The sequence below is a fragment of the Pleuronectes platessa genome, chromosome 18 (genome assembly GCF_947347685.1).
Source record: "Pleuronectes platessa chromosome 18, fPlePla1.1, whole genome shotgun sequence".
Classification (NCBI taxonomy): domain Eukaryota; kingdom Metazoa; phylum Chordata; class Actinopteri; order Pleuronectiformes; family Pleuronectidae; genus Pleuronectes; species Pleuronectes platessa.
This window is the reverse complement of record NC_070643.1, coordinates 4,992,485-5,017,832: the sequence shown is the minus strand read 5'-3', so window position 1 is coordinate 5,017,832 and position 25,348 is coordinate 4,992,485. Positions and strand designations below refer to the sequence as shown.

Sequence of the window (25,348 nt, the reverse complement as noted above, 5' to 3'; positions counted from 1 at the left end):
TGGTTTCCGGCGGCATTGTTCCTGCCTGGGTTGTCCTGCGTCAAGTTAGCGTCAGTCCGGTGTCGACTTACCGGATATTGTACAATTTGAAAACAAGTTATCTACCTTTTCCTGAATCTACGAATTGTATTTAAAGAGAAAAATTCATTTTGATTAAATGTTTCGATTATTACAAACGAGGATATTTCGCAAGGGCCATCAACATACTTAAAAGTTAACGTTTTAAGGAGACATTTATTTTTTAAAGCAAATCAACCGGAAATGCATCTTTTCTTTGTGTCAAGTTTGACCAAATCAAATTTTATGTTTTATCACTAAAACTCAGTCGTGAATGTTTCGCGACTAATATGTTTTATACGGCGCAAAGTTGAATGGCTGCTTTATAATTCATGCACACAGCACAGAGTGGATATCCGTCAAAGCGTTTGGCCAGAACATCCAGAACCGACATGACGGAATGTGGTGTTAACTGATGTTCGAGTCCGCAGCTGGAGGATGTGAAATAAACACGGACACTCAGCTAAAGATGGACAGCAGGGTGCTGGTTGTTGTTGTGGTGAGTACTTCCAAGGACGGGCTTTGAAATAAGTACTCGAGGAGACATTGAGCATGAGGGGCTGGTCGTTTCGAGCAGGGGGGTCTTTGGGTCATTTACGCCGGAGACCCGTGGTTAAGCACTAGCTTGTTTTCTCCGTGGAATGACGACGTCTGCCCCGCTCAGCCGCCTCCAGGCACACGGCCTTCGGTGATGCGACCTGTCCCCGGCCACACGCCTCGATTGCCCGCAGCAAACTTCACTGTGAATCATGAAGAACTGCGAGTTCCAGCAAATCGACCCGCGGGCACTTCCGACACCCACCCCGACCCCTCCGCATCCCCACCAGGGGAGCGTCATGGCAGAGGAGCCGAGGAGACCCAGGAGGAAGTGGGAAGTTTTCCCCGGGAAGAACCGCTTCTACTGCGAGGGACGGATCGTCGCAGCCCGGCAGAGTGGGGTCCTGCCCCTCACCCTGGGCCTCATCCTCGTCACCAGCGGATTGTTCTTTACATTTGAGTGAGTTCACGTTTTAACCTCAGCTCCGTCACCACCAGGGAGCTGTCTGATGTTTTAGATCAGAGCCGAACTGTAGCGCAGATCACCATGACTCAAGAAAAGCGCTAGTTAATGTTATACCTGAGCTGTTACTAAAGAAATACCAGATTCTGCTTAAAACATCAAATTTCTTAACATATTCCTGCAAAGTTTTCCCAGAAGAGTAAATGCATATTCCTGCAAAGTTTTCCCAGAAGAGTAAATGCTAGAGATTTATTTTGTAGCTATGAATGTAGGCTACTATGTAATTAATAGGGAATACTGCCAGAATATTGAATTTCATTTCAATGAGGGCCTCATCCTCGTCACCAGCGGATTGTTCTTTACATTTGAGTGAGTTCACGTTTTAACCTCAGCTCCGTCACCACCAGGGAGCTGTCTGATGTTTTAGATCAGAGCCGAACTGTAGCGCAGATCACCATGACTCAAGAAAAGCGCTAGTTAATGTTATACCTGAGCTGTTACTAAAGAAATACCAGATTCTGCTTAAAACATCAAATTTCTTAACATATTCCTGCAAAGTTTTCCCAGAAGAGTAAATGCTAGAGATTTATTTTTGTAGCTATGAATGTAGGCTACTATGTAATTAATAGGGAATACTGCCAGAATATTGAATTTCATTTTATTACTGGGTAGTGAAAGGGTTTTCAGTCTCCAGGGGCTGACTGAAATTAACAGCACAGAATAAAATTAACAGCACAGAATAATAATTAAAACCAGATCCCTTAGTGGGTGAAGAAGTAGGCGCAGTTCTAAGAGACTGGGCTGTGTTTTAATAGGTTCCTGTCCTTTGATATGGTCAGTTCATCTTTTCCCTGTCTGTGGTTGCTCCCCTTTCCCAGCTGTCCCTTCCTGGTCAAACATCTGACCAGCTGCATACCTGCTATTGGAGGAGTCCTTTTCGTATTTGTGGTGATCACCCTGCTGCAGACCAGCTTCTCCGACCCCGGCATCATGCCCAGAGCAACACCGGACGAGGCCACAGACATCGAGAAGCAGATTGGTAAGTGCAAACTCTGCCTCACAGGTTCGGTCACAACTACACAAGTGTCTGAAATGCCTTTGAAATGGAATTGATGGAATTTAGACCACCACTGGCCCCAGAGCTTTCCATGAGTCCTTGAATTTGATCCCTAGAAACAAATTAGCTTAAGCTCAGGTCATTACTTTGAGAGTTTACTCTGTAGCATTCAATTATGTCAAACTTGAGAACAGACTATTTTTAGCACTGTCATAAAAGCTTACGCACCCTTTATTTTGCGACAGAACACAATTCACAGTAGGGACAGAAGGCTTGTTGTGCCAACGTCAGCTAATTTCCTCTGAGATCGACATAAGGTAAATTCTAATGGTGCAGCAACCACAGTTTGACAGTTTAATGACGATGAAACCTGTGACACAGCAAACGTCGAGTGTAGAATTTTTGAAAATACCTTTTTCTCGTGCATGTGCATATATTTGGGCCATTGTTTCATTGAAATGACATCAAAGCTCCTCCGTTTGGTCTGAATATTTCAGGACTGAGAGATGTGTTTCTGTCCATTTCCTCCACAGACCTGTTTGAAGGGCCCCATCTGTTATGTTCTCTAATTGAGTCAATTTCAACTCTTGGCCAAATGGCATCCTTCCGTGTAGTGACCTCATTTTTAAAGTTGGCTTCATGTGCATCATGTAAACTCCTACTCATGACCAAAGTTAAGGCAGTGGTGATGTAAGACTCAGCTGTACTGCTGCTGTTCCATCTATTTTTTTAAACACAGTTTTAGTGCTGGATATTTACCCACCATTCTATCTTCAAGGAAATGCTCGGGACATTTCATAGCGATGTTAAATAAATAAAATATATTTAATTCATAGTTAGTGGTGGTGTTGTGGTGGACTTCATTATAGGCCCTGTTCAGACCTGCTATTAACATCTGTCCTGAGAGATCCGATCACAAGCAGTCTTTTGTGATCAAATAAAGATAACAGTCATTTGTGTTTGCAAAGACCAAATGATGTTGTTTATTCCCGGTTTGAGTTTATAAATGTGTCCGATGATTTATGTGTGTTTGTGTGTGTGTCTGCACGAGCGAGCTACGAAGAAAGATTTAGCCAATTTAAGAAGTATCAATCAATACGTGGTGGCTGCAAACAAATCAACGAATGGACATTGAGAAGCATCCCACACAGCAAAAAAAGTGTGGCCACATGCATCTCAGACCACATCCCAATATGATGTGGGTGATAGGGTCTCAGGACGCATTTGGGTGCATTCAGACCTGTCCTTAGGTATGGAACCCGTGTCCGAATGGGGTCAAACTAAGAGGGGTTTCTGATACTACTGATGCCAAGTGTGAAGGACAAGGATGACCATACAAACTAGGAGAGCTGGAATTAGTGGACAAATAAGGGTTTTATTCACCCAAAGTTTGACATTTTTTTATGATGGGTAACCAAACCAAGCAAAAATGATTTATAAAAAAGACAAAACCTGCTCACCTAAACAGAACATAAACATCTTAGATCCTACCGTTTTATATTGTTTATTCTGGCTGGTCCATAGATCATTGGAGGCTCCTGAGAAAACCCCCTTCAGTCTAAAGCAGAATGGTGCAGTCCAATCATTTAGCTTTCTCTACTTAAGCTGTGGTGCTCAGTCTTTGCCAGGTTGCCTGGGGAGGATGGTGGACTTCAAGACACTGACAGGAAAGTGATTAAGCAAGCACTTTCTACCTCACTAAATTGAACCAATTGTGTGCACTCAATTTAGGGCTAAAGCAAAGTGACTGTCTGGTGTTTTAATGGTGCTGCAGCCGCCACGCGAAGGATGAAAAACGAGAAACGCCTCTCAGTTGAACGTAGTCCAGTACAGCAACACCCCACACTATGACCTGGTGATAAATATATAATTGAATATACATATTTCCAGCAATGTGACCAAAAAATTAGCATGATGAGCTTCCTAAAGATCGACGATGTGGCAGGGCTATCACATTATATATTTCACACCTTATAGTATAGATTAGTTATACCCAATGAGGTGTAACACCTGAAGCATGTAAAGGTTTATCACAGAAATAATCAAATCAAGATGCACAGAAATCAAAGCAAGTCTTCAAATCCCTGCAAAATCACAAAAGCGGTTTCACTCACACAGGTCGATGAGACGTGTGCTCACATATGCACGCTGCATGGAGCACCACACATTCAGCACAAGTAAGAACAATAAAGGTCTAACCTGTCATACCCTGATTTTGTGCTCAGACCAGGTTACGTGCTGTGGGAGGGAAGGCAGCGTCGACATGTTGAAAGGGAGCATGAGCATCCTCCTACCATTTAGAAAAGTGATTCAACCTTAAGCATCTCTCTTGTTTCCTGTATTATTCTGCCATCAATTTAAATAAGCAATGATTGGTGTGTATCCTGTACTCCATAAAGAGGAAAGGCGAAGACATTAAGTGCTAATTAGTAGTGTTTGACTGCAGGAACTTTCCCCTGGAACTAGGAACTCCTTGAGTTTCCACAGCAGGGACCAGGGTCTAAAAGACTCCCAGACCCTGGTTGGGGGTTAGTACTTTACGAAAGTACTAGAAGGTTTTGGGTTGAGGTTTGCAGTACTTAACTTGCTTGATTCAGCTGAGTATGGCAGCATTTTATTCCAGTTTTGAATTAGCTTAGTAAGGATCTCCCAGGGTCTTCAGACTGCGGTGGAAACACAGGCGAACAGTGGTCTGCAGGAACCTTTCATTTCCTTGAATAAATATAATTTTTATAAATTGTCCTCCTGTGTCTCTTTTCTGTCCTCTGCTCTGCAGACAACACAGGAAACACCAGCCATCGGCCTCCACCGCGCACAAAGGAGGTTGTGATCAACCAGCAGGTGGTCAAGCTCAAGTACTGCTTCACCTGCAAGATGTTCCGGCCTCCACGCACCTCCCACTGCAGCCTGTGTGACAACTGTGTGGGTGAGTACCATGACATTTACCTAGGATAAATAATAAATAAAGGCGTCACAGGGCTACTGAGAACACATAACCTTTACTCAAAGACAATTTAGCGTAACCGTGGAACCATTCCTCTGAATTAAAAGCATTTCTCTTTTGAGTTTTATTGTTAATTCTCCTTTGTTTTTCACTTCTCCTTCAGAGCGATTCGATCATCATTGCCCTTGGGTGGGGAACTGCGTAGGGAAACGCAACTACCGCTTCTTCTACACCTTCATCGTGTCCCTCTCCTTCCTGACCTCGTTCATCTTCGGCTGTGTGACCACGCATCTAGCACTGAGTAGGTATTGACTCGGGTCCACAGGAGCTTCATGGTTGAAAAGCAGGCAGGAATTTACTGGTACTAACACAACTGCCTCAAAGAGCACCTGCCAGTAACTGTTTGTTTTGCCTCGCTTGTCATACTGCCAGACGGGTGGGGTTTACCACATCAGAGCAATTTAGGTGTCTGATAAGAAAAATATACAGACTGTTTTGATTGTGAATGTAATAAGTGCCTGGTATTTGTCACCACCTGTCTATGTTTGTTCATATTTTATTTCATCCTTACATCCTGCTCTTTGTAGGGTTAGAATAAACAGAACTCATTTCAGCTTGACTCTGGTGTTACTGCTTCCCCAAAAGGATAAACTAAATCGCATCTTTTGGTTTGAGAATTCCAACAGACCCTTTTCACTCTATAATAGATTCACAAACACACTTGGGGCCTCACTGTTATTTACTTCCTCTCTTTCAGGGGCTCAGGGTGGAAAAGGTCTGGTGTTTGCTCTGCAAGAGAGTCCTGGCAGATATCCTTTACTCACAAACTTGATCTATGATTTCCTCAGTGATTGGACTCTATCAGTGTAAAGGGTTGTATTCTAGTGTTCCTCAAGTATACTGAGGTTCTCCTTAACCCAACCTTTCACTGCAGTGGAGCTGGTGATATGTTTCTTCTCAGTCTGGTCCATCTTGGGCCTCTCGGGCTTCCATACTTACTTAGTTGCTTCCAACCTGACCACCAATGAAGACGTGAGTAATGCATTATGCACCCTTAAAACTCCAAAAAGTATGGATTTGTGACTTTTGTAAAATTCAAAGAAACACGTTTGAACCAGATACGTTATGAGGAATACAAATATTCAGTATTTAAATACGTCATTTAAAACAAATCATAAACTGCATGGTTTTCTGACTGTGTTACAGTAGATTATTTGTGATATTGTGCACGAACTTATTGTTGATGCTTTTACTATCGTTATAACTCGATTAGAAGAAAAGAGAAAACAGCAGAAACCCCCCCCCCAGATTTTTTAAAACATGTTTAAAACCAGGATTTACTGTCTGTTTTTTCCAGATAAAAGGCTCCTGGTCAGGGAAGAGTGGAGAAGATGTCACTAACCCATACAGTCATAAAAACATCTGTATCAACTGTTGTTCTGTGCTCTGTGGACCCATGCCACCCAGGTTAGTCTTCAAAGTTATAATGTGCAAAAATAATTCATTAAAGTGTCTAAAAGCAAACACTTACATGATCGAAAATGTTTCAAACAATGTTCACATCCACAAAAATACTAAATAATAACATTCTGTTCAAGGTAACAGGATGGTTCAGATTGGTTGCCTTTTAACTGCATCATATCTGCTTAACCCTGCCCACACTGCTAGACAGTTAGTCAGCTGATGACTTCCACTGTTTGTATTGGTCACTTATAATAGATCATGATTATTAATTGACATTTGAAGTGTAAAGTGAATCAAACTTTATCCCTTATTTGTGAACATGAGATTTTTAGCAATGGTGTTGAAGATGGCAATTCCCATGATCCAGTGCTGCTGAACATTTTCAAATAAAGACTTTTGTTGTTGTTTTGAATAAGAGGCCCCTAACAGCTTGAATAACATATTGTACACTTGAGTCTCACTCAGCAAATGAATTAAGCTGAAGTCATCTTAACATATCTAATTTACACATTTACAGAGTACATTTTTTATTTTAATCCCTCAGATATGCATGTATCATTTTTATGACCAACGGATTATTTTAACTTAAAATTTCTACACTTTTGAACAAACAGCAACAAATTCAATCACAATCTCTTCTTCATTTGATGCAAGAATGAGATCTGTTCTCACAATTTAAGTTCTGGCACCACAGTTAATGTCAGCGATACTTCTGTAAATGATTTACTGATTTATTATGCAAATATTCCAAAACCTTTTGAGTCTACTTGCTGTACAGTTTTCAAAGTGTCCAATGGATGCTGGCTTTCCTTTGTTTGTCTCCTGTTTCAGCTTGATCGACAGGCGAGGATTCCTGCCCTCAGATGAATCTTCCCAGACAGGCGGCGTGGACATCGAGGTGCCAGCTGCGGCCACTAAAAGCGAGATAAATGTGGTAGGCGGAGCTTCCCAGCTTGCTGTTGGCTCGCAGGAAGCCCTCTCTCCTGTGCCTGCACCCCACAGCTCCCAGCACAGCTCTTCCTCTGCCTGACAGAAGCCTTGTTGCCTGCTGTGCACCCTCGTGTTGAATGCAGTGTGTGGGTTAATCTGTACAAATATTGTTTTTATATGACAGTCAGAGGTTTACATATCAGTATTAAGAAGTTCTGTCAGTGGAAACAATACTTTTTGAGAATGAAATGGGTTTATTCATATTTTATCATTAATTATCAGTTCAGCCAGAGCTCCCTGGTGGAAGGCTAAAGACGAGGGCATCATGGATCTCACCCGTGACCCTGGGGGGTGAGGTGGAAGGGAGTTGCTGTTTGCCTTGTCAGCCTGATTTCTTTAGACACCTGCTGCAGGCAGTTAATGCACTGCTGCACAGCTCATCATGAACAAATCAGGTTAAATGCAGTTTTTTCTCTTGATATAAGCACCGCAAATAATGATCGATACAAATATCTATATTTTTATGTTTTATATGTTTTACTTCCTTTATCTTTTTGACATTCTACACCTTAGACTTTAGTAGTTCCTGTGCTTTTTGTAGAGTGCAAGGGTTGTTGTAGGAAGTAAAGACTGAGGTCCTCCTCTTCCTCCTCCCCAAAGAGCTGCGCTCTTGTTGTTCTCTGACAGCACGACATAGAAAAGTAAAACCTTTACAGAAACTTTTGTTTACGACATGTAACTGTGAGCCACAACACTCTGTCATCAGGAAGTAGAGTAGCTGCTGTTTACCATTCAGAATTGAATGGTAAACAGCAGCTAAAAGCCAGTTGAAGCTGAAGTGTTTGTAGTCTAACATTTGTTTTATTACTGAGTTGAGTTTGGTTAAGGTGTAAAAAGTGAGTTATTTTTATACATTGAAGCCTTGGAGAAAAGCCTTTTCTGCTCAGACCGTACCTCTACTTGTATTGTGTTGGTTCCTCCTGTCTCATGCTCACAATAATATTTATATGTATTAAAAAAGTTAAAGTGCCAATTTATCTGTTGCAAATCAACTCCATCACCACATTTTGCCCTACATTCCTATATTCTTTGGTGTTTTGTTATGTTTTTTTAGTTGTCCACCCTGTGTTTATACATATTTTTGTATTTTCATGCATAACAAATGCAAAACAATTTAATAAAACAGCCCTACTTTTCCATGCAGTTCATCATCTGTGTGTGCTCAGTTTTCATTGTTTCATTTGTCCTCCTTCCCAGTTTCCATATTAGAGGATAATTGTGTTTTCCAGGAGGAGAAAAGCTCTGAACTAACTGCCCCAGCATCCGTACGTTTGCTCTGTGTCCTAACTTACTGTTCTGTATGTGGTCTGTCTGCATCTGTATTACCATTAGCCACATTTAGATTAGGGAGAGCAAGACTTGAGCTTGGTAAGCCTGTATCGATAGAGAGGGAAAGTGAGTGCAGAGTCTTCAGTGCAGTGCCTGCATGCCCTCCTGCCTTGCTTCTGCCCTCATGTTTTGCTTTAGGTTGTATGCACTGCAGATTGCATGATTAAAACAGTACAGGTTGCATTGTTTGTCAAACTAATACACACATTGCAAAGGGTTTAAGCAGTGCCTCGTATGGTTTTCTTTAATATTCAATTTGTGTCCAAGAGGTGTGTCAAACACAGATCTGTTGCTGTTGTGAACGAGTCTGAGCAGAGAACCTACGGCTGTGTTGTTCATGTGGAAAAGGAATTTCTCCTGAGTTTCTCTCAGAGGTCATGTCTGACAACAGCTATACATATTTCAATTTCATCATGGGAAGAGTAGGATCCACTGTTTTAGGAGCTTGTTACACAGAAGATCAACTGCTGCTTTAATTTAGTTTGTCCATACCTTTTAAAATCTGTACCTTGCATGCCACTTAACCTCATTAAATACACAGTTACCAGACAATGCTCTAAGACGCACCTGTCAAATATGATCACTGAGGTCTAATGTGCATCTACATGCAAATCAACTGCATGAAACTGCTGATTCAGGTCCCTGGTGTGGCCCGATGGCACTGCAGCTCGTCCTTTGTTCATCTTGCCCAGTTGTTGATGTATTCACTGAAGTGATTTAATACCCTGTTGTTCATCCTGCTTGTCTCACAAGTGCTTGTCGCATCCCCCCCTGTCTTCCCACCTTTTTCTTGTGCCTCCTCAGTGCACACAGGGAACTAAAGGTCTGCTGGAGTCAGCCACTCTCCCTCCGCTCCTGACCTCCTCGTGCCATCAGGGGAAACCGCAGACAGCTCATACCTGTTCAGACAACAGTGCGGCGTTGAACTCTGACCCCTCACCGGCACTTTCCACGGACTGTGGGGCCCGCCACACCGCTGGCTCTCAAGGTGATACCTCTCCGTCACACCACACCAAGACTCACTCCAAGAAAAGTCAATCAGCAGCTTAAGATATTCCCAACCCCACCTTGGACGCCCCTGTTTCCCCTTTCTCTCCCGATGCTGCCAGCTTCGCCCCTTTGCACTGACGGACACCTTGATGACGACTTTCTCAAGTGAAAACACACATTGTTTGAATCTTGCATGCTGTAAAACAGTGAGATACAAGTATGCATTAATTTGTTTCTTTTGTTGTGTTGGAAGTCCTGGGTGTGGTTGTTGAAGAAGGGGATGGAGTCTGTAAAAGATGCAATTCGCCTTTGGTTTAGTATGGAAAGCAATGTTAAAGACTAGTGGACCAACAGAGCTATATGTCCTTCAGTGATTCTCATGTCAGTCTCCGTATGAAGGGTTAAAGCTCAGAATGTGTATGAGTAAAGAGAGATGCTTCTCTTAAAGCTGGAATTCACATGTGTGACTTCCATACTACTGTGCAGCTCAGTTTATAGTGTGAATTTCGGCCAATTTTTTCCTAAGCTGAAAAGCAGAGATACAGTTTGTACTGATGATATCATGTTGAGAAGCTGAACGATGGAACAAGTGGTGAGGTTTGGCGAGCAGCCGTGGATCTTTTTCAAGAATACGAGGGACAGTTTCTGCATTAATTTGGTATCTGAGAGCTCTGAAAACAAAAATGTATGGTGGCGGACAAATTAAAGGAAAAGCCTACAATAACAATTTTTGTAAATACACATTCAGCGCTCGCTGTATGTGAGAAATGTCAGAGCCGGATGCTACGGACTTTGCAGCCCATGTATTACAGCACAAGATTATCAGGAGGATTTATCAAGATCTGAGTTATAGCACTTTATTGCTACTTTAGCATTGTTTTTTGGAAAGATATTGACATTAATGTGATTATAAATCAAATCTGGAGGTTTTTCCTTTAAACTTGTACAAATAGCAACGTGTGCTGGTGTGAACAGTTCAAACTTCTGAGCTGTAAAATATGGCAGTAAATGCAACTGCATGCTAATAACTAAAGATGTATTTTTCTGTTATTTGTGTGTATTCAAATCCATTCACACCTACATTCATACATCATGTCACACACCTCAGAGGACCCCACCTTCTTTTTGTGTCCCTGAAATGAAGTGTTATTATTTCTTTCTGCTTGTGTTACCATTAACATTAGTTATTTAAGGCTCAAATGTCCACTTCCTGCTCACATCTAAAATATCTGGTTGTGTTGGTTTGCTCTCAGGTGGAACGCTACAGTGGAGCTTAGCTATCGAATATGCAAGTTCTATGGGACTTATATCATGTTAATCCACATTTAATCCAGATTGCAATGGCTGCACAAAATGTATTGCACATGCAGGCATGCACACACAAACACACACACACACGGTTTGTAGTTCACTCGAGGAGCGTTAAGTCGGCAACCATAACTTCATGTTGTGTATTCAACGTGTCAGCCGTCATCTCCATCATCACTGAGAGCTGATGCAAGCGATGCATTTAAGAGGAGAAACAGTTTCACTGTATTTGTTATTTAAAAGCTACTGTAAAAAAATAAAGGAAAATAAACTTCACTGCAGTGACTTTGATTTTTACTTCCTCTGTAGTGCTGCAAAAAGCCACTAGATGACAGTGATGAGCTGTGGACATATCGTTTCCTTCAGATAATCCAGAGCAACCAAAGCACTTTCTCCAAGAGGGAATGTTGTTTGTACTGTGAAGCGCTTTGAGTGGTCGATGAGATAGAAAAGATGTAAATACAGTTAATTTACCAAACATATACAAGTAAAAGTCATCTGCAGTGTTGATCCAGATCAGACACGACTGAATTCCACAACTGGAACTAGAGACAGCAGACGGAGAACATTGTCTTAAAACCTGCTTTATTATCAAATTTCCAATATATTTCTATTTATAGAAGGTCATGATAAAAGTAAGAAAGTAACAATGAATAAAAAATACAACATATAAAATTTGACATCTAACATGATCCAATTTGCTTCACTGGTATTGTGTGTGCAGCTAGATCACATATACAGTATTTGGCTCCATGGCAACACAACAGAAACCCGAAGACCTGTCATCAGTTCAGGTGGTATTGGCATAAATACATAATTTGCCTCACTTCTAACAAAACAAAAACCAGACCTGTTCTAAATTTGTTAGGCATGAGTGTGTTTCATGTGGGAATCATTAAACACTTATCGTCAGAGATAGAAATGTTGTACAGTGCTTTACAATGTTCAGAGTCACACACAGTCATTATAAAGTTCGTGACAGCTGACGGGCGTGTCATCCCTCAAGGTGCATTTGGTGGCTATTACTTGACTGTAGCCTTGCCAATCCACTGTCTAAATGTACATGTGAATATGCAAATCAGGACATGATTGACATTTATTATTTATCAGCCATAGACTCACTCAGTTCATTGTAAGTACACTTGGTATGCGCTCTGCATTGCATTTTCCACAGTGGAGTTTATGACGTCTGTGTGAGTATTGTGCAGCATGTCACTGAGTGGCTGTGAACAGGTGGACTGTCGGGCCTGCAGGTTGATTACTGTTGATAAAAAAAAAGGCTGTGTCTGGTTCTCACAGCATGTTCTGTGGGAAAACACTCGGCCCATATCACCATCACCGTGACAAGGGTAAAGAGGTGTTACCATCAGAAATGTGATACTGCTTTTGCTTTCAGCATGTTGTTCTCCACATGTTCTCAGGGTGTTGCGCATAGAAACATTTTTGGAAAAGGATATTCCCACTTCAGGGATTAATTAGGTGTTATTTAAGATGCTTTCAATTGTTGTTGTTGTGCAAACTACTCCAGAAAGCTCTTCCATGAGCCAAAGTCTTCGTCTTGTCCCTAAAAGTTGCTTTCAGACATGCCCTGAACTCCTCCTGACGTTCTGCAGAGCGGCTGTGTGGTTGAACACAAATGTCCCAGTGAGAGCCTCCGGACTCTCTGTGGACATTCTCCACCCAGTCTCCTTTTATAAAGTAAGAATATCTGAAAGAGCCGATGTGAGAACACAGCAGGAGATCCATCCGCAGGATTCACCACGAGCCAGTGGGTGTGTTGATAATTATTCTAATGTGTGAAGGATACCAAAATCGCAAACAAAACAAAAAGTTAAAAAGCGGAGCCATACATGTAGGCGATACGGATGAAGATGTTAAGAGAGCTTATTCTGATAAGAAGCTGATGCGGGTGTCGATATATACTGTAAACAAAACGTGATCTATGCATCGGAATCAATCCTTTACGTTCTGTCTCTGTGTGCTGCACCACCCGAATCCGTACATTTCTGTGTTGTGAATGCGTCTGAGCTGAGAGCCTCCTGCTGCGTTGTGCATGTGTGAAAGTTAGAACTGCGATGAAAGTCTAGACCCTATTCGCTGGACACCCTTCGGATATCATGTCTGACAACGGCTTTACTGTTGTGGAGGCCAAGCTTCAAAGCTGCACTTATCAGTGGTGTCCTTACATTAACAACTGTTTAAATTGAATGACCACAATTTGAACAGTGTCCCTCATTGGAACGTACCCACAACAAATGATCATTCCACTCATTGCACTTCCCCGACCTCAACCTGAGCTGTTTTAAGCTTCTATTAGCGCATTGGTCTTGGTCGCCTTCCCTGCAAACTTTGCTCATACCTCCCAGCAGCAGCGGCAGAAGGGGGGTGATTTATACACCCCCTGCCCAGCATCAACTCGCCGGTATAAATCAGAAAGGCTGCGTAAGAGCCAATTATTTCTGGGCTCTCATTCAGCAGGTGGACAGTAACACATCTCCATTGGGATGTAATGTACCTCTGTGTCTGCTGGGTTTTTAAAGATGCGCTAATCCATAGGTTTAGTATGGAGGAAACCCACAAAGATCTATCCCTCAAGGCTGCTGCTCCCCTGTATAGTTTTAAGTCGAATTTAGCTCATTGCTTTGATTTGCAGGGTCACAACCTCATTGTTATGGTCCAACGCGGATCAGTCCAACCACAGCAGGCAGTTGTTTTCAGTGAAAACCCACTACATGCTACAGTACCACAACAAACAACAAACAATAGACAAGGTGTTGCCTGGTATATTCAGTTTTATTTAAACGTCAGTTAACCCGAGGCGTACTCTCATCTCTCGGTCTGCCAAATTAGTACCCTGAACCACTGACCTCTGTGTCATTAGGATATTTGGTTTGTCCAATCAATGTATTGCTCAAACACGTGAGACTGTCATCATGTAACAGAGCCAGGAACCAAGAGATTCTTATAACAAATGTATGAAGGGCAACACATCAGCAGTTTAATATCTTCACGAGTTTTCTCCAACTGTCTAACTGGCATTTGACCTGTCTGTCTTACATGTGTGCAGCTAACGAGGGAAGCGGGGCTCCCCTTCCTACGCACCCTCTTAGGAATTCCAAGACAAATTAGGTTGCTCAGGGGCCAAAGGAGTCTGCCATGTTTAATGAGTTCCTCAGAAGAACAAATAAATGTTTATGGAGAGCCGCTGCCCGACGTAGTTGATCTCCCCTTCCTCCTCTGCCGTGTAGGGCTTGTCATGAAAACATAACACTGTTGCCAGGGAGATCCCCTCACTCTGCTTTATGAGTTGGCTCTTTGTCCGCGCCCTAGGCTTCGGGTTATAACTTTTCATCACCCTTTACTATGCATTCACGTCTTGGCACTGATAACATCTCATCGGACGCTCTGACTAACTCTCATTTAGAAGTATAGCCCTCCTGCAACAGCCTGTGCCAAGGTAAAAATCGAGGACGGGAATGGTAACGTTATGTCACCATGACTGACGGCTACTGTTCAGCCGACGGTACTTTTAAAGGCTAACCGCTGAAGCCTACATTTTGAATAATTTAGACTTTAATTATTTTTTTCCAGGCCTTCACCACAAGTCTAAGTCTAGTTCAGTGCAATGAAAACTTAAATTGTATATACATGAACATTTTTCCTTCACAGGAGGTCAGGGCTCTTTGGATTTGAAGGTGAAGTAGAACCTGTCATCCGGAGGCTGGAAGCTGGAGGTTGGATTTGAATGCCTTCAATGCCTGAACTTCAGAATTTGCTTTCGTGGCATCTTCCTTCTCCAATTTGCAGCTGCTGCTCTCCATCTGTGCTTCAATTTTTTTTCTAACATGGGATCAGACTCAAATGGTGCATTTCTCTGCCAACCTGCCTTCCAAATTACCATCATATGTAACTAATTTGCTTTGTCTTCAGGAGGATATTTTCTTCTGTAGCAGAGTGACATCCTTGAGCTGCAGAGACAAGTTGTCGGAGTAGGCTGGGGTGAATTCTTGGGCGTACAAAGCACAAGAGTGACACCGGAGACTCTCACTCATCACTCACGCTCCAGGCCACTGTTGACATTTTAAACACGCAACCAGGACCATGATCTTTCTCTAAACATTACCAAGTGTTTTCGTCTTCTAATCTTGCCCATTGGGGACCTTACTGGCCCCAGTGTTTTACTTCCTTAAATGAGTGCTTGGGTTCGGCTAAATACAAAATCCACAACCAAAGTACTTCCAGCAGAAAAGTTATTAAGTCTTTATGTTTTCTAGGAAGCACACGCATTTTATATGAAAGTGCTTTGTAGGTTGAAGTTGAAACATAGAAGAACATGTCATTATCATAGCTTCTGAATGGAAGACGTATAGAGGAGGAAAGAAAGGACAGCAAAAGGGTGCAGCCACAAGATTATTACATAAAAGAGGAAAATGCCGTTGAAGCAATAACAGTCATCACATAATAATAGAGCACTAGGACATAAACAATAAGTTAGGTTTGCCAACTCTCATGCTCAATTGCAGACCAACGATTGCTTGAACAATGTCCAATGTTGTACCTGACTGGACTTAAGGTGTCTCCTGATCAGGCGTGTGGCTCCACACAATGTGATTTTGCCAAACGGTCAGTCAAGCCCCATTCACTTTGCACAAAAGTCCAGTGACGTCTAATAACATCGGCAGCAACAGAAGCATGACGCCCAGCTAAGATACAAATTATTTCCCCTTTTCCGACAGAATGCTTTATTACGAGTCACAGACGTAAAGAAGGCCTGTCGCAGCCCATCAGTAGCAACTCTTAGCCTTGAATATTGTTCAGTTGGCATTGAGTTATAAGAAACTAAAGTAAAAAATAAAAAAACTTAACTGCCATAACACAATCGCTAGCCTCCATGCTGCTTTCTGCTGTTTACTAACTCGGTTCCCCTGCACGTGTCACATCAAACATGACAGAAAAAACTCATAAAAGGGAAAATTACTGGGAACAGAGTCTATGGATGTATATGTCAATGTAGACATAAAGAAGGGGTAAGTGACTTTGCCTGACATATTTTAGTTAATCAAATAGATAGCCATATTTGCATTTGTGGACGCCTTGATCACTTGCAGCAGAGAGCTGTCAGCTGTGACTCTATTGGTCAATGTCACAGAGGTGACGAAGTCCGTTGTGGAAAATCAAGTAAAGAAGCTTGTCTCTGCTAAGACGTTGTGAGGCTTCGCAGATAGATCATTGGTTGTTTTCCATTATGACTTACTACAGGAGACAAAATGATTGTTTGTATCGGACAAAACCCATTGATCCTTTCCTAAGATGCACAAAACAACGTAGCTCTTCCGGCTCAAAATAAAATCCGGCTGATGTTACAAAGTCTCACTCCAGCACAAGACATGACATTCTGTAATTTCATTAAAGCTAAGTAAAGTTGAATAACTGAGCACTAGATTGGGAAAAATTTGTCGAACAGTGTTAGAAGGACCCTTTGACCTGTTTGTCATGAGATCTTGTGTCGTATCCACACACCTATGTTCTCTCTGTTGGGACCTTTAGAATTTTTTTGATTTGTATGTGACCAAATCCCAGCAGAGCCAGTTGCACCTCCTGTTTGGTCAGCTTTAAAACTTGAATCATGTCCTTTCCACCAAGCGTTGAAGCAGTGATTGTAATATGTCCTTAGTCAACACCTCCAGCAGTTCACAAGCTGTGATCTTTATTCTTTACAATATATTTTATGTATGGAAGAGCGAGACTAAACAGGTTCAATCCAATTCCAAAATTCCTCCTGTCAGCACCCTCTCCCTCAGAAGGAAATAGTGGATTTGTAACGTCCAAAGCGTCAACACAGATGTTGGAGAGCTACCAATAATTTGAGGAGATTCATGCATATCTAAAACTTCCTAAATCCACTGCTGACTCCATAACATACTCACTTACAGCGTGTCTCTTCAATCAGTGTAACCCCCAAAAAGGTAAGTGTTTTGTCTTGATGTCATTTGGTCTGCGCTGGCTGATTCTCAGATGCAGGCTGTCTGACAGATGGCAGAGGGAAATTGTGGTGGAGCACCTGGAGGCCACGTGTTGCCTGGGCTGGAGCTGGAAAGTTTGTGTTTGAAGAATTTGTGACTCTGCAGAAGAATAGTTCAGAGCCAAAAAGAAGTTCTTTATTTCTCAGTTTGGATTTCAAGTTGCTACTGGGTAACTTTTTCTTTCCCTTTTCCATCAACTTTCAAACCCCCTGCCTCCTCCCTGACGCTGTGACAGAATCACTGCGTCAGGTTTTTCATGGCACAATTAGTATAAACTGTGGCCAGTTTTACAGTGTGGGCTGGCATTGCCTCACCCTGTTCCCCACCAACTGTTCAGCCTGTAACACTGTGTGGGGTCTGCCAGCGTGAAACCCTACTGAATGCATGGGGAGTGTGAATGTGCAGGTTAAAAAGCGCTTTATTACCAGCAGTGCAAAATCGAATGCAGCCACTTGAATAGTGAAGATAATTAATTGATTGTGTACTATTACACTACTATTATAAACTATTATTCATTCTTATAATCTTCTTCTATTGCCTCAGTCATTTTCAACAGTATTATACATGGTCGGACTTGGAAAGAAATTCAGCCTCGGACTTATCAGCTGCACCTATCTCAAATGTCAGGCACACAGAGAAGGCGGCTAAAATGTTCACACTATACTACATACTATACTACACTACTGGGACTGCACAGTTCACACCACACAACTTGGGGTTGCGAGATCAGGAGTCTTGCGGGCGTAGTGGGTTCATACTACACGACTGACTGGTGACAGGAGGTAACATGCTACATCTTTCCCTATAAAACGGGTCCCCGAACTACACTTGCTCCCGAAAACACAAAAGGAGAGAGACAATTAAGCTGGCTGGAAACCTGATTGGACAAAGATGTCAGCGTGGGTGAAGACAGTATCTGTCTTGTGTGTTAATGAGCTGTTCAAGAAAAGTCAAAATCTGATTATCTTGGATTCAGGTTACTGCCTCTTATTAGCTTGATTGCAAGGATTATTTTTCAATGACAGCTGTATTCAAACATTTGTAAGAAAACATGTCTGCTTTGATATGTTTGGTGTTATTGTTAGCATCATTAAACGATTGTTTTTCTTCTCAATTATTCCAGTTAAAGTCTAAGGAAATAAAGCTGAGCTCATGTGTTGTTCAATGAATAAAGCCACTTCCAATATACAAGAAGAAGAGTGGGAATTTTTCTTAAGGCTAAATGCCAGACCTATTATTTACAATCATAGTCTTCCTCATCGTCAGGTATGTCGTCAGGTAAATTCTCAGATAAGTTCTCAAGGAAGTTATTATACCCAAATCCAGTAATATGTGGTTACACCCACAAGAAGCACCAACTCAGTGTGTGTTTCAGCTGTTTACTACACTTTACTACACTAAGAAATACAATTTCATGATTTTGTGCTGCCCTCGTTTCCTGTGCTGGAAATCGATGGTAATAGTCAAAATCATTAACATAAATAACTGAAAATGCTTTTTTGTTTTTACCTTAATTAAGTAGCTACAATAGGTAACAATGAGCTGATTACATACCCCCAAAATAGGTGACATAAATGTGATATCAATGGTTGACCAAAAATGTTTTTAGCTTTACAAGACAAATGACCGAAAGGATGAGGGAAGTTTGTGTGGTTGAGTACCGGAATCGGCTGGCACCTACTGGATGCAGATTTAGCTCAGCCCTCATTTCAGTGCCTGAGCTCTGTACTGAAATAGTTGCTCAGGTAACAGGCAACATAGACATCACTGTATATGTCAACACACTCTCTACATGGCCCCGGCAGCACATAACATTAGCGTTAAGTATACTCTTACTGTCAACAAGTAATGTTGACTTTCAATTCAATGTATTACATACTATTTTTCCCTTACAATAGAAAAACTGTTCTTATTAAAGAAATAAGTATCTGTGTCAAGCCCTCTGCCTCATCTGCCTCCTAGTTTCTCTCTTTCTCTCTCTCTCTTGGGGTGTGTGCAGGTGACGTCACTAGTTGCAGATCAGGGCCTGGTGTGCTGGGTTTGGGGCCTTGATCTACCAGCTGCCTTTAAAAGCTCCTCTACTGCTCTCAGTCTGCGCCGGACTATAGACTAAGTTGTAGTTAGTTGTCGCAGCCAAAATATCGTGAAGATTCAAGATTTCTGTAATGTCTGTTGCCTGCCTGCCTGCATTCCTTCCTTCCTTCCTTCCTTCCTTCCTTCCTTATTGGATATCCAATAAACTATATTTGACTTTACTTCTGCCTCAGCCTCTGTCTCTGCCTCTGTGTCCGAAGCCTGGCCATAACAGTATAGTCCGGCCACAATGGACTTGGAAGAGCAAGCTGAAGCCCTCAGAGGGGCAATGGCTCTCAAAGGAGCACAGCTGGGCCACCCCAAGAGGCTCTGCATAGCATCCGAGATAAAGTGGATCAGATCACCACCGCCCTGTCCGGCCAGTTAGCCTTAATGCACAGCCCGATCACCCGATACTGGGCCAGCAAGCCGGGCAGCGGCTTTCGAAGATCCGTCAGGGACGACTGACCGTCCGGGAGTTTGTGATTCACTTCCAAAGTTTGGCGATGGAGTCGGGCTGGAACGAGGCCGCACTGATCACGGCATTCCAAAATGGCTTAAACCGGGACATTGGGAGGGAGATTGCACTCCGCAGAGAGTTTAAGACGTTGAACGAGGCAATTCAACTCGCCATTAAAACCGGCGACCAACTCCTCTTGTGGCGTGCTGACTCCGCTTGTTCCCCGGATTACTGTCGCCCTGAAAAGCTGACTTCCCTCGGGGCCCGCAGAGAAATGCCGGAGATTTACGAACCAGGGCCCATGCAATTAGACGGCCTCCAAGTGTCCCCTGGGGAGATATACCGCAGAATGAAGACTCTGGCCCACTCCCACCAATCGCAAACAGCTGCAGAGCTTCAATGGCTTTGCGAACTTCTACAGGAGGTTTGTGAGGAACTACAGCAAATAGCAGCCCCTCTGACGGCACTCACCTCCTCTTCAGTCCCATTCCACTGGACTGCTAAGGCCGAGGCGGCCTTCTCCGACCTCAAGCGCCTGTTCGTCTCCTCTCCCATCCTTATCTACCCTGACCGGTCACGGCAGTTCGTTGTGGAGGTGGATGCTTCTGAGACTGGGGTAGGTGCAATACTCTCTCAACACTCCCGATGATAACAAGCTGCATCCTTGTGCTTTCTTCTCTCACAAGCTTGATCCCCCGGAGAGGAATTATGATGTAAACAATTGGGAGCTACTTGCTGTGGTATTGGCATTGGAGGAATGGCGACACTGGCTCGAGCTCGAGTTCATTGTGTGGACCGACCACAGGAACCTGTCCTATATTCAGCGTCTGAACTCTCGCCAGGCAAGGTTAAATTTCACCCTGACTTTCCGTCCAGGTTCCAGGAACGTGAAACTGGATGCCCTGTCTCGCCAGTTTACGGTGGAGGAAGGTCCCGCTGAACCAGAGACCATCGTTCCTCCGTCCTGCATTGTTGCTGTCCTCACCTGGGAGGTCGAAGCCATGGTTCGTCGGGCTCAGACCACTCAGCCCGATCCAGGTACTGGACCTCCTAACTGCCTCTTCGTCCCAGACTCTGTCCGCTCTCAGGTCCTGCTGTGGGCACTCTCCTCCCGCCTTACCTGTCATCCGGGGATCCACCGAACCATCTCGTTCCTCAAGCGACGCCTCTGGTTGCCGACCATGGACACGGATACTCGATTATTTGTAGCAGCCTGCATCGTCTGTTCCCGGAATAAGACCTCCACCTAGCCGAGATCACCGTCCCTTCGGTCCAGGACAATGTGCGTCGCTGTCGTGGCACTTGGAGGCGTGCTCGTGCTGCCCTGCTCTGAGCTTCCTCCAGGACTCAAGACCAGGCCAACCGTCGCCGTACCCCGGCGCCCGCTTATGCTCCGGGGCACAAGGTATGGCTCCTCTCCAGGGTTCTTCCTCTACAGGTGGACTCCAGGAAACTTGGCCCCCGGTATGTTGGTCCATTTGAGGTAGAGGCTGTCGTGAACCCCTGTGCTGTCCGGTTGAAGCTCCTCGTTTTGTAGGATTCACCCCACTTTTCATGTGTCCCAGTCCCACCTACCTACCTGCCTGTCTGCATTATTGGATATCCAATAAATTATATTTGACTTTACTTCTCCCTCAGCCTCTGTCTCTGCCTCTGTGTCTGAAGCCTGGCCATAACAATCTGTTCAGTCACCAATACTGTTGATTTTACACCAGTATCAGAAAAACCCAAACCCAACCCTATTCATTTGCGTACATCTGTTAAAAAGTTATGTCTGATAGCTTTAGGATGGACCAAGTCACCAGTGGATGAAAGAGTACATAAAGGGGGGTGACATAACCTTCAATGTTGTCACGCTAGGGATATCCAGCTGCAAAGCATTGGGAATGATCCTTTTTTACAATTAGTATATAGGTATGTCTGATGCACTAAATAAAAAACCTGATCTCCGATGTGTATAGATCAGACTGTATTTTGCTAATGCAACATAGCTGCCCATCATTTTTAAACCAAATACTCAAGAAAAGTGCATGTTCACATCTCTGTGATCGGTAACAACAGACAAATCTTTTACTTCTCTATGTATGCGTTATAAGGATATACAATATAGTTAAAAAAAAAAATACTGATAATTACAATAAAAGGAAGGCTTCTGAATGGACAAAGGAGAAAGAGGATGCACTGCTTGAGGTGTTGGGAAGATGGTTGGACGTGGGGGCCTGAGCCAGGGGTGGACTGGGACAAAAATTCAGCCCTGGCATTGTCTGTCCAGACCAGCCCACTACATTATCAGCGGACACCACATAGAAGTCCACAAATCTTGCGACGTCTTCTCTCATGCATACTACTGTTACCACCTAGCTCAAAGATGGCAACAAGAAGGGAGGCCAAACACAAACCTCTCAAGCCAAAAGTAAATTTATTTAACTCCAAATCAAAATAGCTCTAACTACGTAGTGGGATGTGTAAAATATGTTACGTGTCAGTGGTGTTAACAGTGTTTGGATGTGTGAAAATAAGGTGTGATGTATGTTGTAAGGTGCAGAAGCAAAGAAAAACAAAGGCTGAGGGCCCCATGCCCCTGGAAGCAGCCTTTAGAGCTGCAGCTGAAACCCAGCCCAAAAGGGCAGGCCCAGGGTGACGCCCCTGCCAGCTCTACCTGTGTCTGGAAAACAACTCCTCAGGCTCTCACATGTCAAGTGGTCAACCTGAGAAGGACATGGATACATTATAATGTCTCTAATCATCACAAATTAAGTATGATTTCATAAAAAATGAAAAATTATGAACTCACCAGACTAGAGGAGACTCAACAGACAAACTTTGGTACAGTGAAGGCAGAGAGTGGAGGCAGACAGAGAGCAAGTCCTCGAACATGGACAGAGCGTGAACAACTCCTCAGGCTCTCACATGTCAAGTGGTCAACCTGAGAAGGACATGGATACATTATAATGTCTGAAAAATAAAGAAAATGTTTTCCTCTGTCCTGCACCTAGAGTTGAGAACTTTTTGGATGTGTGTTTCTTTTAAAACCTTTTGAAAATTATTATAATTATGAAGTATAAATTTATACATAAAAAAATACATGATAAACTTAGCAAATTCTAACAGTGGTCCCAAATGTCCACATATAAAACAGAGGGAGAGCGACTCCTCAAATATATCACAACAACCTGTAATGGAGAATAATTGATCATTTAGTGTACATGATCACACCATTAAGGATCAACACATAAGCACTCTCATCTCTATTTACAGCTCAGAAAGTTGACTGTTGCAGCTCTTAGCTAGCTTAGCTGAATCATCTGCACAATAATAACCCATAATATCACAATTCGGCATAATAAAACAAAATCAAAAACGTTTTCTACTTTGTTTTGGACATGTTTCAAAAATGTAGCCTAGCCAGCCCCAGGCCAGTGTTACTTACCATGTCTGCCTCCACTCGCTCATCATTGTCGAGTCCTCCTCGCTCGTCTCCCGGCGCACCTGCTGCTGCTGGGCTGCTGAACCGGCTCCAAACAGGTCCGTCAGTTTGGCACATGTAGCAGCCTCCACCTCCAGAGACTTCAGCTTTTTTTTCTATGCTTCTCAGCGCCACCCGGGCGCTTTTCACTTTTATTATCCATTTTAATTTTCTGTCTCAGCAGCAGCCCGTCCCGTGACTCCCCCCGCCAATGCCATGAGGTCCCGCCCCACCCTGGTTTGTGTTGTGATTGACAGCACTGTCAGGGCTCTCTGAGCCTGTTAGCCCCTGATTGATTGACAATGACAAACAATAGACCAATAATATGTGTCGATGCTGGCAACACACTGCTAGCCCTCTGTAGCCAATTGGCCGGCCCAATTGGAGGGAATTTAGAGAAAGAAAAAAAAAGAAAAAAATACATAGCGGACCAGACCGGGTGGGTCAACGGCCCACCGGGACGATGCCCGGTATGCCAGATGGCCAGTCCACCCCTGGCCTGAGCTATGGTCTGGCCTGCTCTGCAAGTCCAACCAGGAAGCAGAAAATAAGAGGCCAAAAATAGAGCAAAGGACTGCAATTCTGTCAATGAGCCGTGTTGTGCGAGTAAAAATAATCCAGTGGGAAAATATAATCAAAGGGCCCTCCACTCTTTAGCCGCATTTGCTCCATTCAACTCAAAATGAAGACACCGTGAAAGGAAAGTGTTGGATTTCCCACAGCCCTCACAATACTATTGGGAGAGAGTGGCTCTACACATAATGAGGGAATTGTTTCAAGCTGAATTAGAGCTGAAGTAGAGGGTAGACCTCCTAAGAGCACCCACTCTAGTGGAAGTATGATAAAATACTAAATCAGATTTACATTATTTGTATCCACATGGTATGAAACCAAAACTATCAAGAATGAGCTCTAGAAAAACCGACAACAGTCTAAAATTAAGAAAGATCTCATTTCACTTTGTATAATGTAGGGGTACCTATCAGACCAAGGGGTTTTCCTTCATAGAGAATTGCGACCCGGCCTCGTCCTTCAAATTTTGGACCATCGTGGGACAAAATTCCAGTACAGTGGAAACTACTTATAGTGATCACGATTGTCCTATGGGCCAAATTGATCACCATAAGCGAATGCTTACTATAAAATAATTGATAGCCTCTGTATGACAGTCCCTAAACACACACACACATACACACACTCCGCTCTCTCTCTCTCTATCTGTCTCTCTCTTTCACGAACAGCTGACATATCTGATCCACTACGTTTAAATCACCACATAATGATCCGTACTTTTCTTCAATCAGTTAAACCTCTCTTCATAACTGCTCATTCATTCATAATTCAGCTTGTCTCTCAGGCCGACACACACTAACCTGCACAAACCGTGGTCGGACACATGCGTAAACTCGGACTGGGTAAGAACAACCGACTTTTCTATGGTCCAAACATGTTTGAAAGATCCCAAATAAACACTATGCGCGAACATAGAGGAGATGTGCATGGCTCCTTGGGTGTCTGGCTTGGTGGAGCTGTGGCTGGGCTGTGCGCACTCTGACTATCCCTGGGTCTGTGCCCTGACATCATGCTTGGCTCTCATGTTTGTCTACGCCAGGGGTTTTCAACCAGGGGTCAATGCGACGGCATTGCAGGGGGTCCGCGAAATTCGTTTTGATATTTCAACACATTTCCAGATAACTCTTGGATATCGTGAAAAATATTTAAAATGAGAAAAATATGTCTAAAATATTATAAAGGTGATGAGGGGAACCTTGAAACCGGCTTGGGGCTAGAAACTGCCAGTAGTTTTCCCCTGTGCATGCAGGTTAAAGGTAGATGTAGAAGAGTGGTTGAGCTAGGTAGAAAAACTCTCAGGTCTTGGAGATGTAGTTTGTATGATGGGAATTTTTATTTTCCCAAAAAGAAGGCCCAAAAGGGCAGAATTAATAATGAAAATATTAAAATAAAACAAAAGAGCAAAAAACAAATACTTTGTAATAAGAAAAATAAATTGGCATAATAGCCAAAACAATTAATTGCAATAACATTCAACTTTACAACGTTTGCTGGTTGAGAAACAATTTCTTAGGAGAGCTCTAGACACACACACACACAGAAGTACTACTCACGCAGTAGGTGGGATTTGCTTTTGGTGATCATGAGGTTAAACTTAAGTAGGCCTCAATTGTT

General features: G+C 43.1%; 1 protein-coding gene and 1 long non-coding RNA gene across 2 annotated transcripts; one reads left to right on the top strand and one right to left on the bottom strand.

Moving 5' to 3' along the window:
- The first annotated feature begins 60 nt into the window (after positions 1-60).
- LOC128462137 (palmitoyltransferase ZDHHC18-B-like) lies at positions 61-9,969 on the top strand. The gene is given in 9 exon segments (XM_053447436.1): positions 61-1,054; positions 1,936-2,096; positions 4,891-5,040; positions 5,222-5,359; positions 5,816-5,867; positions 5,988-6,090; positions 6,416-6,525; positions 7,354-7,456; positions 9,646-9,969. Coding segments are annotated over 9 exon segments (1,389 nt in total). The 5' UTR covers positions 61-806.
- A 12,128-nt stretch (positions 9,970-22,097) lies between these two features.
- LOC128462116 (uncharacterized) lies at positions 22,098-23,279 on the bottom strand. Its single transcript, XR_008342329.1, has 3 exons — positions 23,126-23,279; positions 22,490-22,621; positions 22,098-22,403 (listed from the first exon to the last, which is right to left on the bottom strand). It is a non-coding gene; the product is annotated as an uncharacterized LOC128462116 (long non-coding RNA).
- Positions 23,280-25,348: the final 2,069 nt, after the last annotated feature.